Here is a 15,431-nt window from a genome sequence, read left to right as displayed (position 1 = left end):
TCTGACCTCTCTCTCCTCCCTCGGCCCTCGCCGCGACCTCCGCCTCCGCCGCTTCGGCGCCGACCGATCGAGGTGTCGCCGTCGCCGCAGACCTCCACGCAGCCGCCCGCGCAGCCGGAGATCCGGTATCTATTCTCTCCTCTCTCTCTCTCTCTCTCTCTCTCTAAGGGTTATCTGATCTCTAGGGCTCTGAGTATTCGGGAACTGGAATGTGTGGAGGTAGCGAGGTGTCGAGGAGGAGTTGACGGCGGCGCCGGCGCGACCGGGAGGGAGGGAAGGATGCGGCAGCAGCGTGGGAGGGGAGGAGGGCGTGGGGAGCCCGGGATGCTGACGAGGGCGGTGGAGAAGGTGTTCCGCTTCGTCCGCCTCGCCGAGTTCGAGATCCTCTTCGTCCTCTTCTTCCTCATCGCCTTCGTCCTCTTCAAGGATCTCGTAAGCGCTCGCTCCTCGTCTCTTTCTCGCTTGCGAATTTCACCTCTAGCTCTAGGCCATGTTTGGACATAGAGGTCCGCGCAGTTTGTTTATGACCGATTGGCATGGATTCGATCAGTTTGGTACCGCGTGTCCTTCCTTGAAGAGCGCTTATCCTGTTTTATCATTGGTTTGATTAAATTCTTAATCTCTTATTGTCTGTAAGTAATTCAACTGAAAACATGGGAAAATTGGTGTTTTACTATATCCAAACACTATAGTTCCGCACATAATATTGATGTGCTGCTGCATGACAAGTAGAATGGCACATTTTGGTTGTTGGTGCCAGATATAACTTTTGTTTGAACTATTCTCTAATTCAACCGAACAATCATATAGATAATCCTTTCATTTGCATCGATGTTGTTTTGGCTTTTGGCCTTTTGAGTACTAGCTGTCGCCTTGATATGCCTGAGTAGCAAATCAGGTCTATTTGTTATTTGGTTAAACCTTGGGTGAGTTAGCAAATCAGGTTTATTTGCTATTTGGTTAAACTTTGGGATGCTAGTGTACTTTGGCTTATATAGTCTGTTATATCTGGTTTGGACTGGAGTATATGTCCTTCTTTAATTATTGAATGACTTTACCTGCAGATGTCACGACCACAATACAACTCAATCTTTGTCAAGAAGCCTGATCTGGATGACCGGTGGCCTTAGAAGACTCATGTAATGTTCTTATTGTAGTGTGATCAATGTTCTCCTTTTTTGCTCGTTTGCCCAAACTACATCTCTTAGGTGCTTCGTAAACTTCAGTTCTTATGACTTCCTAGAGAATCTTTCATGATGATGAATATATTTAGTCATTTTTGGTACTCAGAAATTTTGGATGAATTACTGCTCGTTTTCTGAAAAATCTGCTTAAGACTGTTGTCAACTTGTCATGGTTGCTTGGTATGGGCCTTTATATTGCTGTCTGCTACAAGCTTACCTCTGAAACTTTGTTAAGTGGGCATACTGAAGTTGGTGTGCCAACAGCCCTTGTTTGCACCATGGTGTTCTCTCCATATATATTGATGGGCTGTCACAACTAAACCTCATGTCACATTAATTCATGGTTGTGTGTGTGGCGTGTCTTTTGTAATAGAAAAAAAAACTGGCATTCTTGTTCTCATATTCGTACACCAACGGCTCAACTTTGTTTTGGCTGTGTGTCAAAGGTTACCATTTAGTCAGGAGGTTTGGCTCTGAGCCTCTGAGACTGATTTTGCCACGAATACTGTCCTGTCAGGCTTCCTAGTTATTGGATCAGCTATTCACCGCTGCATATTTCAATCATTGCACTTTCCTAATTTCCCTGAAGGTATTGCTTTCTAAGTTTTTATTGTTCACTGGAAATGATGCCTTGTTGGTATGATATTTTTGTCCTCTTGTTTTTGTTTTGCTTTGCCAGCTACCTCTTACGAATGCCAAACCTATCTATCTCATTCTTCTCAAAAGAAAAAGGATGGTACTCATAAGCTCATGATATATTTCTAGTCTAGTACTGAATGGTTCGTCAAATCCACAAACTTCTTTCGGAAGTTCGACATTCGTTTCAATGTATTCTGGAAACGAGTTATGCATTATTGGTACTACATGATTACATAAAAGTGGATCATCACCATGCAAACTGTTTATCTTAACAGTATGCAGTTCATTGACGGTCAAATTCTTCATTTTACTCAAAGCCATCAAGTGCATTGCTAAATTCATCGACGATGAGATGGTGCAGAAAAGTCAGGTGAGCCTCTTGCACCATGTCAGGTTTCAAGTTGTATATATGAGTCAAATCTGTTTATCAGCGACTTATTTAGGCTTCATATAAGAATGACCAAATGTTAGCTGATCCTACAGAAAGTTTACTATTCCATTTCGTATAAATTCCTGTAAAATCCCTACATCTGTTAACTATTCTATTTCGTATAAATTCATGGAAAATCCCTACATTTGTATTACCCAGTTTAATAACTTCACTAGTTCACTGGATAGATGACACATACGGACAGCAAATTGATTGATTTGTTCAGGTAATTTGGGATTCCTTTGCCTTGGAAATGTATTTGCATGCTCTTTGCGTGCATGTTGAAGAAGCAAGTCCTCGAAACCAGATTCTAGTTGACGGTGTACCCACGTTCAAGGAAACACCAAATCATCGCATGTGCAACGCGTCAATGTCGTCAATTAGAGAATTACGTGAGATCCAACCTAATGGCATGGGAAAGTTGCAAATAAAAATAATGGCTGGAGTTTGGAAATTCGGCAAAGTTGGGCTTAACCCAACTCACATGCAGCGAGTTGCAGAGTGCGCGAGCTGCGACAGCGAAAGAAAACGAGGGAGGATTTTTTGTCACTTCCATAGTTCCATTCAAACTCAACGGTGGTCGGTGGGACGTGAGAGTTCAAATTTTGCACAGAAATGTCGAAAAAGGGTTTAAATTCTGCATATTATCACGGAAATTCACTTCAAACTGGCGTAATTTTTAAAATTCAATAAGAACCGCGAGAATTCCTCGTGTAACAGCGGCCCGGCGCGTCGCGCGCACGAGGCGTGGGAAGGAATGGGTCGCTGACACGTGGGACCCACTTTTCTCGGGCCCACAAGTCAGCGAGGAGAGAGCCGGATGGTGGGCGGTGGGTCAGTGGCCTGTCCACTCGGCCGCCCTCCTCTTTTTAACTCTCTCCGGCCGGCGCCACCCGCACGCCGCGCGCGGGCTCGAGATCCCCGCCCTCGCCGTCGCCGCCGTCTCGCCTCGCCTCGCCTCCTCCGCCCAGACCGTCGTCGTTCTCAATGCCTAAACGCGTCCTCCTCCTCCTCGCCGTCGTCCTCGGCGTCGCTGTCCTCTCCCTCTCCGCGCCCCTCGTCGCCGCCGCGGTGGCTGCCGGAGACCAGGTCAGCGTTGCTCCCTCGATTCTCTTCACGCTTCCGTGTTTGTTTCCCGGCGAGTCCGCGCTCTGACTCCTGCGCGGTTGGCTCCTTTCTCCGCAGGACCCCGATGGCGCCGCCGGCGACAACGCCACCGCCCGTTTGGATCGCCGCACCAAGGTGAGGACTCGCGTGTGTGTCGCCTCTTCCAGTGCCCGGATTGGATTGAGTTTTGGGAGCTGGGTTGGTATCTCATCGAGGCACTCCTCCCCGTCTGTGCTGATTCGCAGATGTTCCTCCGCACGGCCGGGGCGAGCGGCGGGGGCGCCACGGAGACGGAGATGGAGAAGGCCGGGCTGGGGCTCTTCGACGCCTTCTTCGCTAGCCTCTCCATGATTATCGTCAGCGAGGTAGGCGACATTTCGGCATGGAAAATACTACAGCGGCTCTGAATTTGTTTTCCCTTTTCTTGTCTAACTACCAAGTACTTCCTGTTTATGCATTGCTGGGTGAAGATTGGAGATGAGACCTTCATCATCGCGGCGCTGATGGCGATGCGGCACCCTAAATCCACCGTGCTCTCAGGCGCGTTGTCGGCGCTGGTCGTTATGACAGTAGGTGAAACTGCAGTTTGCAGTAGCTGTTTCTTTGGCAAGATTGGACCGCAGTTTAGTGTAGCTAATCCTGATTTGGCTGTACTGTTGTAGATATTGTCGACCGGGCTTGGAAGGATTGTTCCAAATTTGATATCGAGGAAGCACACTAACAGTGCGGCAACTGGTATGGCTAATCTGATTGCTTCATCATCGTGCTATGACTGAGCTAGCGTGCGGTGATGTGTTAGATTATGATTAGATTATGCATCAACATCCCAGAGGCCGGAGAAAGAATGATCAAAGCATCAAAATTTCAAAATAAAAATGAAGTAGCATGGTCAGTTGCTCCAAAAGCTAGTACACTCCAAAAGCATCTAAAGACATGCTAACAGCCAGACTATATCACATTTATCCTTGCAAGTGGTTGTACGGTACAACCGTGCACCAGACAATCAGTTTATAGCTCTCACTGCATTATTGTCGGAACCGATATTCCAATTTCACGCTTGATCGTACAAAAGTTCAGAGGTTTGATGCATGCACCTACATTGGCTACAATGTTTTTAAGAACAATTTCTCTTTCTCCTTAGATATTGAAACGGGTAGAATTTGTTTCAACTATCATGGTTCAGTAATTAAAGATATACACCTCTCAACACTCTGAGTTAGTTCTCCCAGAACCAAGGAGCATCAGAATCAGGAGATAAAAGATAAGTAAGAAAACAACTCCTAGTTTCTTCCTCTATTATATACTGAAGTACATATGTACATCCATTTGCAAGATCGCCCCCTCATGCACTTTATACTTATTTTCAACAGAAAACAAGTCTTGAAAATAAATATTGGTTGAAAGAAAGAAAGTCACCTAGGTCTCAGTCTAGTGCCCATGAGTTCCATCACTGTGGTCATGTACCCTGTGTTGGCTTTTAAATAAATACTTTAATCTCAAGATTTTTAAGATAGTCTGTTGACTATCAGTATCATCATATTTATTTTAGCAACAGGACATACCAAGCAGTTAATTCTAACAATTTATCAGCTGACCTGATATTTATATCCTCTTTTGGTCTTTTGTTCTACAGTCCTTTATGCATTCTTTGGGCTACGGTTGCTGTACATTGCTTGGAGGTCAGATTCTAAGGCATCACAGAAGAAGGAAATTGAAGAAGTATGTGCATTTTCTTATGTCTACACTTTGTCTCTACACCTTTGCATTAGTTCAATTTTGTTTGCTTACCATGCAACGCACAGATTATAGTGGTTTTGTTTCATTGCTTTTCTCATTATACATATTCAGTAGCTATACATTTACTGAAAGCATTAGAATGCAGTGTACTGTGTTCTTCTCGTGCTGTTATCATTTTTTGCCAGGCCAGCCAAGTAGCCAGCCAAAATTCTTAAGATTGAAAGAATCGTGCTCTTAACTAGTAGCATACCTCTTTGTTATATCCAGTATAATTCACTTTCTAACTTTAGAGAACTCTGTTATACCAATTTCAGCTTTTATGTGTCCTATTGTTCTTGAAAAATTGAACTAAAGTGCTGCATTATATGTAGTTATTTGGGAAGATACAGCCTTCTTTTGTGTTACTGGGTGTTTTACCATCATCTGGTTGTTTATATTATGCATTGTGATTGTGTTATGGGCTATTGGCTCTGACCTTTGATATTGTCATATTGTTTGGCATGCTACTTGAATCATGTTATACATGTTGAATCCCTTTGACATACACAGGTAGAGGAAAAGTTGGAAGCAGGACAAGGGAAATCAACATTTAGACGCATCTTCTCGAGGTTCTGTACTCCTATTTTCTTGGAGGTACATTTCCCCTCTTCGCATTATACAGTTTGGTGTTTCTTGGCAATACATTAACTACCATCTGATTTCAGATGGATACAGAATTATCAATACACTCATTTTTTAACCGACGATGCTTGGTGAAATATACCTCATCCAATGTTGAATGGCTTTCCGCATGACTTTCCAATGCAGTCATTTGTGTTGACCTTCCTGGCGGAGTGGGGCGACCGAAGTCAGATCGCCACGATTGCGGTATCGCTTACTTCCTTTCTCGAGTGATTTCCAATACATTTATCTGTTCACAACCCATAACTAGTTGCATTCTTTTTGGGCCTTCCTTTTTGAAAAAAAAACTTACCTGCATTCTTCTCAATGCAGTTGGCTACGCACAAAAATGCGGTAGGGGTTGCCGTGGGAGCTACCTTGGGACACACCATCTGCACATCATTCGCTGTGGTGGGTGGCAGCATGCTGGCGTCCAAGATATCTCAGGGCACGGTGGCCACCATTGGAGGCCTCCTCTTCCTTGGCTTCTCTTTGTCATCATACTTCTACCCACCCTTGTGATTAACACCCTAATTGACATCTCTCCTGCTCCTGCAGCTAGCTTAATTCTCTCCTCGTCATTTCAGCGATGATACGATGATAATTAGCATGCGATTTTTTGTTGTAAAAGTATACACGGATAAGTGATTAGCAATATGGTCAATATACTAATGTATACTACTATATCCGATTTTTTAAATTTAACACCATTAACTTTTGGATCTGTCTGATCATTAATCTTATTCAAACATATAATTATTAATTAATTTTGTTGTGATTTGTTTTATCATTAAATGTACTTTAAGCATATAATTTTGCATATTTGCATTTTTTTAATAAGATGTCAATGGTGTTAAATTAAAAAATCGCATCGAGTACCGAATGTTAAAAAAAATGTATACTACTGGTTGTCAAAGTTTCAACAAGTTATCTCTGATTTCTTATTTGGGCTCACTTCTCCCATTTCAAGCTCCTTGCTGCAAATACGGCGAGCCTGACATGCGAGCCCACATGTAAGTGAGCATGCAAGCTAGATGGGCCTTGATTTGGCCCATGCCAAACCATCTAATACAATGGGTCTGTTTGAAATAGCTTTGATTGGAAAGACGAAGTATTATATGATTTTCTTATATCCACCGAGGGTATAAACGGTTGAACTAACTAATAGAATGTAAAAATATTGTTGTAAAAGTATTGATTGGAATGGTGAAGTATTATATGATTTTCTTATATCCATTGAGGCTATAAACAATTGAATTAACTAATAAAATGTAAAAATATTATTTTAGAAAGTTTATATGTTAAACTTTTTATATAAAAATATGTGCTATAAAATGCACCATTTAAAAGCATGAGAAAACGTACCGCCAAAAATATCTCAAGCAGAACCAATATATGCAGAGGTAGTGTGAGTATGTACACCTTGTTAGTACAAAGTCGCAGTGCCAGATACCAGGAGATTAAGAAGTGATAAAAGTCAATTAATTGGGCTAATGGCTAGTAAAAAACAGTAGTTAATCCAGTATGTATAACTAATGAATCATCTAATTAATAATTAATAATAGGCAATTAATTAGTAGTTGAACCACCATCGCCAGCGCCCGATGATCATGCCGACGTAGGCGTTGTCGTGGGGCTTGTACCGGCACACGGTGGGGAAGACGCCGAGCGCGTGGGCGCACTCCCGGAGCAGCACGTCGCCGACGAGCGTCTTCTCCCTGCGCCGGCGCCGCCCCGTGACGAGGAACATGTGGCCGTCCTGGAACAGGTAGTGGCACCCGCCCTCGTCGACGCGGCACCGGGGCGCGTAGCCGGCGCTGCTGTTGAACACCACCACGTCCTGGAGGAAGTTGCCCATGTACCCCCACTTGCACAGGATGGCGTAGGGCTCGCCGGCCGGCGGCGGCGGGGGCTGGAAGAAGGCGCGCTGCGGCTTGTAGGGGTCGAGGATGAAGTAGTGGAAGTACTCCCAGTTGCCGGCGTAGGCGGCGCGGCAGCTCAGGATCATCTGCCCGCCGGTCATCGTGCTCAGCATCGACACCGAGTGGTTCTGCGCCGGCGACGGCGCGGCGCCGCCCCGGGGCTCCGCCGCGTGCGGCGACAGCATCCCCACGATGATCACGATCGACGGGATGGCGACGAACACGAACGGGATCGAGATGATCGTCAGCCGCCGCAGCAGGTCCTTCTTCTTCTCCTCCATATTTGATTTCTCTCTCTCTCTCTCTCTCTCTCTCTCTCTTTGCTTCTAAAAAAAATAATTAACTCGCCTCTTCTTCTTCCTAAGCCTCTAACTTATCGTGTGGTTGTCGAGATGGTGCGTCAAAAATAGAAAACTGACGACAAAATCTGTACGCCGATGAGAGATATGAGATATTTTGATCAAATGTATCAAGAATTTGTACATGTTCGTAGCTAATTCGGAATGAACCGATTGCAATTAAATCCAAGGAAATGATATAGCAAAGAACAAATCCTGTTAAATTTTAACATCCGAGCGCATGATAATCGCTCGATCGGTACTGGTTTCAAGAATTAAAGCTAACAACAATGATCAGAAACAGCATGCATTCCCAGGATTGAAATGCAGATTTGAAACTCCATTCAAGAAAAAATGCAGATTTGAAACAGCTCGAATTTTATATGATGGATGCAAGAGCCGAAGAACATTGTGGTGCACACCTGTGAAAATGGAATGCACCAATTGGTAGCTCTCTGCTCAAGAACAAGAGAGAGATCAGGGGAGAAAAGGAGATTGGTTGATGCTGTTGCTCTATGTGGACGAAGAGAGAGAGAGAGAGAGAGAGAGAGGAACTTCTTCTTTTTTTTTTTTATACAAGCCATGTAAAAAATGTTGGCAGCATAGTGTGAATTGTGATTGACGAACAAACACATTTTGGGCGTGGCTAATCTAGGCTGGCCAGTTCTGGCATTATTTGTTATATTTATCCTTTTTCACGTATCGTTTGGACAACCCGATGCAAGCATTATATGTTCTAGTCAGGTGTTCATTTTCAGTTATACATAAAAATAAAAATATATAAAAAACATATTGATATTATCTTCCATTTCAGGGCTCTTCGGAACACGGGAATTTTACAGAATTTTTAGAGAAAACAGTTCAATCCCTCTAATTTTTCTACAAAATTCCTTCAAAAGACCCTCAAACTTTAAGATTAACACGAAAGCCCAAGACGGAAAAGACCGTCGCCACGAACGGAGGCTTCGTCCCATTCCTCCCTCTGAGAGATCTTGGGACATGTTTCAGGAGCATAAGACAATTGCAGTTTCTCAAAGTCTTTTTAAGAAGTCAGAGACTCTTTTAAACGTAATTTATGAAAATTTAAAGTTATAGAATTCAGAGGAAAATTATTAGCCAGAAGCCTGAAAACACAACATTTTCAGATTTTGAGAAATTTTAACTACCTATTGGCTACTCTCTCCATACCAAATTGATCATCATATAAGGCTTGGATACAAAGACCAATAATCTATTTAATTAGTATTGAAAAAGCTATAGTCGCACATTCCAAGCGACATGCATACATGCAAAATTGGAATTTACAAATCACACCAAAACTGATTAGATAGTTGCATGTAAATATTTAATGTGCATGTGAACCAAATGGTTTTCACACTACAATTAATGCATAGTAGACTCTCTTCTTTTATATGAGGACATGTTCAACGGCAGAGCCCATTATGAGCTCTACTCAAGCCACGTCAGCAAAAGAATCTATTTTAAAATGATACGTACAAATGTAGAGTCATGTGTGGTCTCTTCATTAATGCAATAAAATATTTTTTATTAAGCTAGTTTTCTTTTTATATATTCTCATGCAAGAAAGTTTCCTTTAATAAATGCTAAGAGTCGACTCTAAACCGTTGCCATGCATGACAACAATTTTTCTCTCTCCTTTCCTCTTTTTTCTCCACGTCACCAAATTTGCTTACGTGGCGATTGAAACAATCAGCTAATAGGTATCTTTGTACGTGCCCTGATGATCAATTTGACATTTCTCTTTTTTTCTCTTATATGATGATTCCAAAAATTTGGAAGGAAGGGAGTATTTCCTAGTATCCTAATTCTTAAGCTCCCTCAAACGTGCACGTGGTTTGCTTGGATTGCATATCTACTTTTGTACACACGCGAAACGGCATGCCTTGGTCAGCCAACATTGGGTTGTTTTGATGTAAAACATCGATGTGGTTTTTTTTTTGGTTTTTTTGGAAAAAGTCAAATGACGTGTTTGTAAAGAAATAATTTATGAATAAAAAGTAAAGACTGAAAAATTAAAAAAAAACTCAAAAAACTCTAAAGTTGAGATTGATAATTCAAATTTTGGCCCCAAAATAAGCCAAAATCAAGGAAGTTTTCTACTCAGGCCCAGTGGTAGCCCACGATTAAAGCAGGCCCATTAGTAGCCCACTATTAAATTAAGGAATTCTTTTACTCAGGCGGTCACGCATCCCGAGGTGATCAACAGAAATCGGCCTCGTCGCCGGCTCGCCGCCGCGCCGCACTTCCAACCTCTCGGCCTCCCCGCCACGAGCGCTCCACTGGCCTCGCACCCCTCGTCGACGATCCCCACCGGCTCCTCGCGTTCTCTGGTAAGTCTTCCACCCCCGCACTTTCTCCTGCTGTTCGACGCCGACGAGGGGTTTGATCGCGCGCGCGCTCGGTGGTGGGTTTCTTGGCCTCCGGAATGAATCCGCCGCGGCGCCCGTTCTAGGTCATCGCCGGAATGTTCCGTTTCTTGGCCCGTTCCTAATCCGTGGAGCCCCTCGCGCAATTCTTGCAATGCTGGGTGTTCTTGCAGAGCTTTGATCTTGTAGTTCTCCCCCCTCTCCTTTGCTTTCTTGGCTTCTTGCTTCACGTTCGTGAGTTTTGTCTACTCGTTCTTGGAGGTTTTATGGATTTACGCGAGCTAGTTTGTCTTGCGGTTCTTGCAATTCCAGGCGCGATGGACAACGAGAGGAGGACGAGGGCGACGGCGAGGGTGCGGGATATTGCCAAGGCCAAGGGGAGATCCCCACACCCGAGGTGGTCAGCTGCAGCGACGGAGGCCGGTTCTGGAGCCGCCGCCGCCGCGGCGGCAGCGCTAGATACGAGCAATCTGTGGGCGCAAGCAGCGGCGTTAACCGGAGACGGTGGCAGTATCCGGTGGTGCCAGCACGTCTTGTGTGAGCAGGCTGTCATCGATGTGGGCATAGAACTGATAAAGACCTCCGTTGATGGCCCGATGTGTAATGCCTACAAGTGTGGCGCCACTGAGGGGAGGAATATCTTGGTTTGCTTGGGCTGCGAATCGAGTTTCTGCACCGGGCACGCGATATGGCACGCCCGGATGAACCAGCATTGGGTTGCTTTGATGTACAAGAGACCAAATGTGGCGCATTGCTTTGCGTGTGAAGACTCCTATTTCATCAGAAGTGAGAAGCCTTTGGGGGCAATGGCGACTGTTAAGGATGACTCCTCCATCGGTACCATTAAGAAGGATGAGAAGGGAATGGCGATCGACAATGAGGCAGGAGGTCATGCGTCTGCAGCGAAAGAGGCTGATTCTGGAGGCGGCGATATGGCGGTGTTAACCAATGATGCTACTCCCCAGCAGTGCAAACACGCGTATAAGAGGGGTGATATTGTTCGGGTCACTAAAAGGATCTTGTCACGCGATATTGCCCCTATGTGTAGTGATTCTGCGTGTGATACCTTTGAGGGGAGCTTGATCTTGGTGTGCCTGGGATGTGAAAAGGCTTTCTGCGCTGAGCACGCCGGTATGCATGCCAAGAACACCAAGCATTGGAATTATTTGATATACCAAAACCCGCATGTGGTGTCCTGCTTTGTGTGTAAAGGCATCGTTTTCCTCAGTGTTGGGGTGGATAAGAAGGAGAAACTGGCTGACAATGCGACAGCTGATCATGCGTCTGGGTCAGTTATTGGGCATGCCCATGCTATCAAAGGGATACCGAATCTTGGAAACACTTGTTATTTGAATGCATTGTTGCAGTGCCTCCTTGTGCTTGGAAGGCTGCGGGCAAGGATGTTAGGACTGGATGCTCCTCCAACAGGGACCCTTGGTCTAGTACTGAGAGATCTCTTTAAGGATACAGGCAGCGTGAACAATGGAGGAGACCTTCTGGATCCAAAGAATCTCTTGAAATGTGTACAAATATTGCACCCACAGTTTCGAGGCACTTGTATGCAAGACAGCCATGAAATGCTTTGCTGTCTGCGCAATGGTTTGGATATGGAGGAGAGTATAATGACGCCGTCTAACATGCAAGATGGTGATCCTAGTGCAGTGGCTCCTACAGTTTTTCATTCCATTTTTGGTGGTCAACTGTCTGTTACCAAATTTTGCAAGTGTTGCTCGTTTCATTCAGTTTCCCATGATGCATTCTATGATCTCTCAGTGCCACTACCTGAGAAGGCTTTAGCCAAAAGGGTTGAACCACCATGGAGCACTAAAGGTCTCAGATCTCAACGGAAGAGGAATACAGAAAAGATTCATAGAATTGCTGAAGATGGTGATTCTCAGAGTGTTGCTTTAGAATTGGAAGATGTCTTCTTGGTGAAAAGATCAGAGCCTTTGAAAGTTGGTAAGTTATGAGCTCATGTTCCTAATTAAAGGAACAGAAGGTTATGTTGAACAGGCCTGCAAATGTGCATGCTGTCTCAGAAATCAGAACATAGAACTATGATTCAACACACCAAACTGTGACAGTGCCTTTTTTATTTGTTAATTTTTGCTCCAGACAAGAAAAAGGGAATTTTGCAGAATGGCTCCCTTGTACTAGATAAATGGAAAACATGTTCAAGGACTTGATTATACACGGACTGCAGAAATGTCAGAACATTCAGGATGTCTACATTAGACAAGCAGAATGTTTGAGCAGATTTAACATGACATGCCCTTTTGTTACAATGTAACAGTTATTATTGGCACTGAAAAGATAGCTAAGGGTGTTGAATCGTCCTTGTCTTCAACTCTTCATATAATAAATATTGCTCCAAATTGTTGGTTAACATAAGTCTTGCGGAGATCCTTGAAAAAAAAGAAGCTTCAAATAATCAAATGTAGAGAATGAAGGTTGCTGGTTCATGAAGTTTCTGATGAGGACAAAACTAAATACTTATAATCCTTTATTCTGCAGATTCTACTAAAGTGGAGCAGATATTACAAAGCAATGATGCAATTCATGGTCATTTCCAGACACATAAGGATAAGGTCCAAGGAAAGGCTGTTGATGTCCTTTCTCAAAAAGTGTTGTATGATGCGGCAACAGAAGATTCCTGCATTCCGGAAGACCTTGCTTCACCTCCATTTGTTTCTCCACTAAGGGAAGAGAATCCACTGATAGCATCAGGCAGTGATGTAGAGAAAAATGACAGTACTGTTCAGCCAGAAGTTAGTACAGAAGCCAAAATAACCACTTGCTCAGTAAAAATTACTTCAAAAGACAAGGGGAAAGTACATAGTAGTCATATTTTATATGACAAGGTACAAGGTATCAACTCTGTTGCGTCAATTGAGGAGTGCTTGGAATTGCATTTTGAAGCAGCGATGATGGAATGGACCTGTGAGAACTGCTCCAAGGTTGCTCAGAAACCAGGCAACATTATAGGTTCTAGTGAATGCCAAGTGGAAGAAAAGCAAAATGAACAGATGGATAGGAAAAAAGGTACAGTTCAAACACGTCTAAGCAAGCTGCCACCTGTATTAGTCATTCATCTGAAGAGAAATTTGGGACCTCATAAGGTAATAGGACATGTGAGCTTTCAAAAAGTCCTTGATGTGGGACTGTTCATGGACCCCAGGTACTTACTACTGCTTTTGTTTCTTTTCTAAAACATGTAACTGTTAGCATTTCTATACAGCAACTTCTAATGATAGGTTGCTTTCTTATTTTCAGTAAGCTAATAAATATTATTTTTCCTACTTCGTTCCTTTTGCTTTAGGAATGCATCTCTCCCACAATAGGTTGCTTTCAGGTGACATAAGTATTGCTTGTCAATGAGTAATTTGTATCTCCATTTTTCATTGTTTCTTGCTATGGGTATGTGGAATTCTGGATTATTGTACTGTCCGTGTCAATGACTAAATATGTCATGCCTCGTGTAATTAATAACTAAGACAAGGTTACAAATTACTCATTAATTAATAACTAAGACAAGGTTTGCTTGTTGATGTCCCCTTGCTAGTAATTTCTTATGGTTATGCTGTTCTTTTGTGAAATGGAAATAAGGTTAGTGTGAATGTTTCAACTGTATTTGTGGAATTAGGCATGATTTGGATTTTAGGATAATTTGAATTCGTGTGATTTTAGGGACTCGGTTTAGTTGTACTATACTCTCTTGTTGTTTCCTACCCTTTAGAGTCAGATTATCCATCCTCAGAGTAACTCTAGGTTTGTTGATAATATCCATCATACTGGCCAAAGTAAATTCACTGTGGCAGAATATCCTTCCCTATTCTTTTTATACTTTTTCTTTGAAGTCACAATCTCCTTAAAATTCCATCCACTATGATTTCTCATTAACAATACCCATTTACAAGGATATTTAGCCAAGAAAGAAGTGCTGCTGTGTACAACGGGCTATATGAGTTAAAGTCTTACGTCTGCTTTGATTATTTTTCCCTCTGATTTCAGCTCTGAGGACAAATATAATTCCAGCTATCGTCTAGTTGGTATTATTGAGCACCAGGGCCTTGGCAAAGATGCAGGGCACTTTGTTGCTTATGTGAGAAAAGGTCGTCCGCAGCAGAGCAATGGCTCTTCCCTATGGTTTCGTGCAAGTGATACCAAAATCAGAAAAATCTCTTTAGAAGAAGTTCTCAAGTGTGAGGCTTACCTTCTATTCTATGAGAGGATTGAAGGCTAAGGTTTGTGGAATTCTATAATCCATCAGCTGCTAATCAGAATAGCAATCAGAGGGTTCTTGGATGGCCAATTATCCAATTCTGTTTTCTACATACTGACGTTGGATCAAAATCAAGATAGTTTGTTGCTTAGGCCGAGTCCTTGCAAGACATCAATTTGGCCGCAACATGTGTGTACCAGATTTCGGTTGTTCTTGAGTAGCTGGTCTGGTTATACACATTCTTACCTTTTTCTCTCGTTGTTTTTCCTTTTTGTCCAAGAGGAATGCATTATGAGTTGGCACAATTTTGTCGGATTGTACTGTTATCTGTAATTGCTTTACATCATTGGCGAAATTTGTAACATTTCATTTGATATGTTGAGCTTTGCCAATATTTTTGTGATGGCAAGGTACATAGTATGCAAGGTGATTAAGATTAACCTTGAATCAGCAGTAACAAGAGCATATTCTTTCTTTCTTTCTTCCATTGATTTCTGGACGGACATAATATAACATGGGATGAGAACCTGCTGCTTTGAGCCTCGGTTGATGCTGAGATTTCAGCTGCTTTGTTAGCATCACTGTTCTCCAGCAAGAATCTGGGGAGGATTTATTTATTTTAAGTTAGAAGCATGGGTAATGTCCAGTACAGTAGTAGTACATGTTCAATGTGGCTTCTTATTTGAGAGAGGAGTAAGCCTAAGCAAATCTGCAAATGGAACCAGCATAGGCAGCCCTCTGCTGGTTGGTCTAACGGATGAAAACTCGCGCGTAAAGTTTGTATACGTAAATTTTTATGCTTTAT

The 15,431-nt window shown here is 43.1% G+C and overlaps 3 protein-coding genes across 3 annotated transcripts; 2 read left to right on the top strand and 1 right to left on the bottom strand.

Moving 5' to 3' along the window:
• The first annotated feature begins 3,198 nt into the window (after window positions 1-3,198).
• On the top strand, window positions 3,199-6,473 carry LOC102707609 (GDT1-like protein 4). Its single transcript, XM_040527026.1, has 9 exons — window positions 3,199-3,342; window positions 3,439-3,495; window positions 3,606-3,725; window positions 3,831-3,929; window positions 4,023-4,095; window positions 4,994-5,079; window positions 5,647-5,730; window positions 5,905-5,964; window positions 6,091-6,473. Exons 1-9 carry the CDS (start codon window positions 3,241-3,243, stop codon window positions 6,277-6,279), a joined length of 870 nt encoding a protein of 289 aa, XP_040382960.1. The 5' UTR covers window positions 3,199-3,240; the 3' UTR covers window positions 6,280-6,473.
• Window positions 6,474-7,129: 656 nt separating this feature from the next.
• On the bottom strand, window positions 7,130-8,613 carry LOC102715413. Its single transcript, XM_040527099.1, has 2 exons — window positions 8,440-8,613; window positions 7,130-8,106 (listed from the first exon to the last, which is right to left on the bottom strand). The coding sequence occupies exon 2, from the start codon at window positions 7,958-7,960 to the stop codon at window positions 7,331-7,333; it is 630 nt and encodes a 209-aa protein (XP_040383033.1). The 5' UTR covers window positions 7,961-8,106; window positions 8,440-8,613; the 3' UTR covers window positions 7,130-7,330.
• A 2,391-nt stretch (window positions 8,614-11,004) lies between these two features.
• LOC102707333 (ubiquitin carboxyl-terminal hydrolase 2-like) lies at window positions 11,005-15,116 on the top strand. Its single transcript, XM_015840322.1, has 3 exons — window positions 11,005-12,363; window positions 12,919-13,582; window positions 14,416-15,116. Exons 1-3 carry the CDS (start codon window positions 11,106-11,108, stop codon window positions 14,645-14,647), a joined length of 2,154 nt encoding a protein of 717 aa, XP_015695808.1. The 5' UTR covers window positions 11,005-11,105; the 3' UTR covers window positions 14,648-15,116.
• Window positions 15,117-15,431: the final 315 nt, after the last annotated feature.

Source organism: Oryza brachyantha, chromosome 8 (genome assembly GCF_000231095.2).
Source record: "Oryza brachyantha chromosome 8, ObraRS2, whole genome shotgun sequence".
Lineage (NCBI taxonomy): Eukaryota > Viridiplantae > Streptophyta > Magnoliopsida > Poales > Poaceae > Oryza > Oryza brachyantha.
The sequence above is the reverse complement of the archived record's forward strand: the minus strand, read 5'-3'. Positions and strand labels throughout refer to the sequence as shown.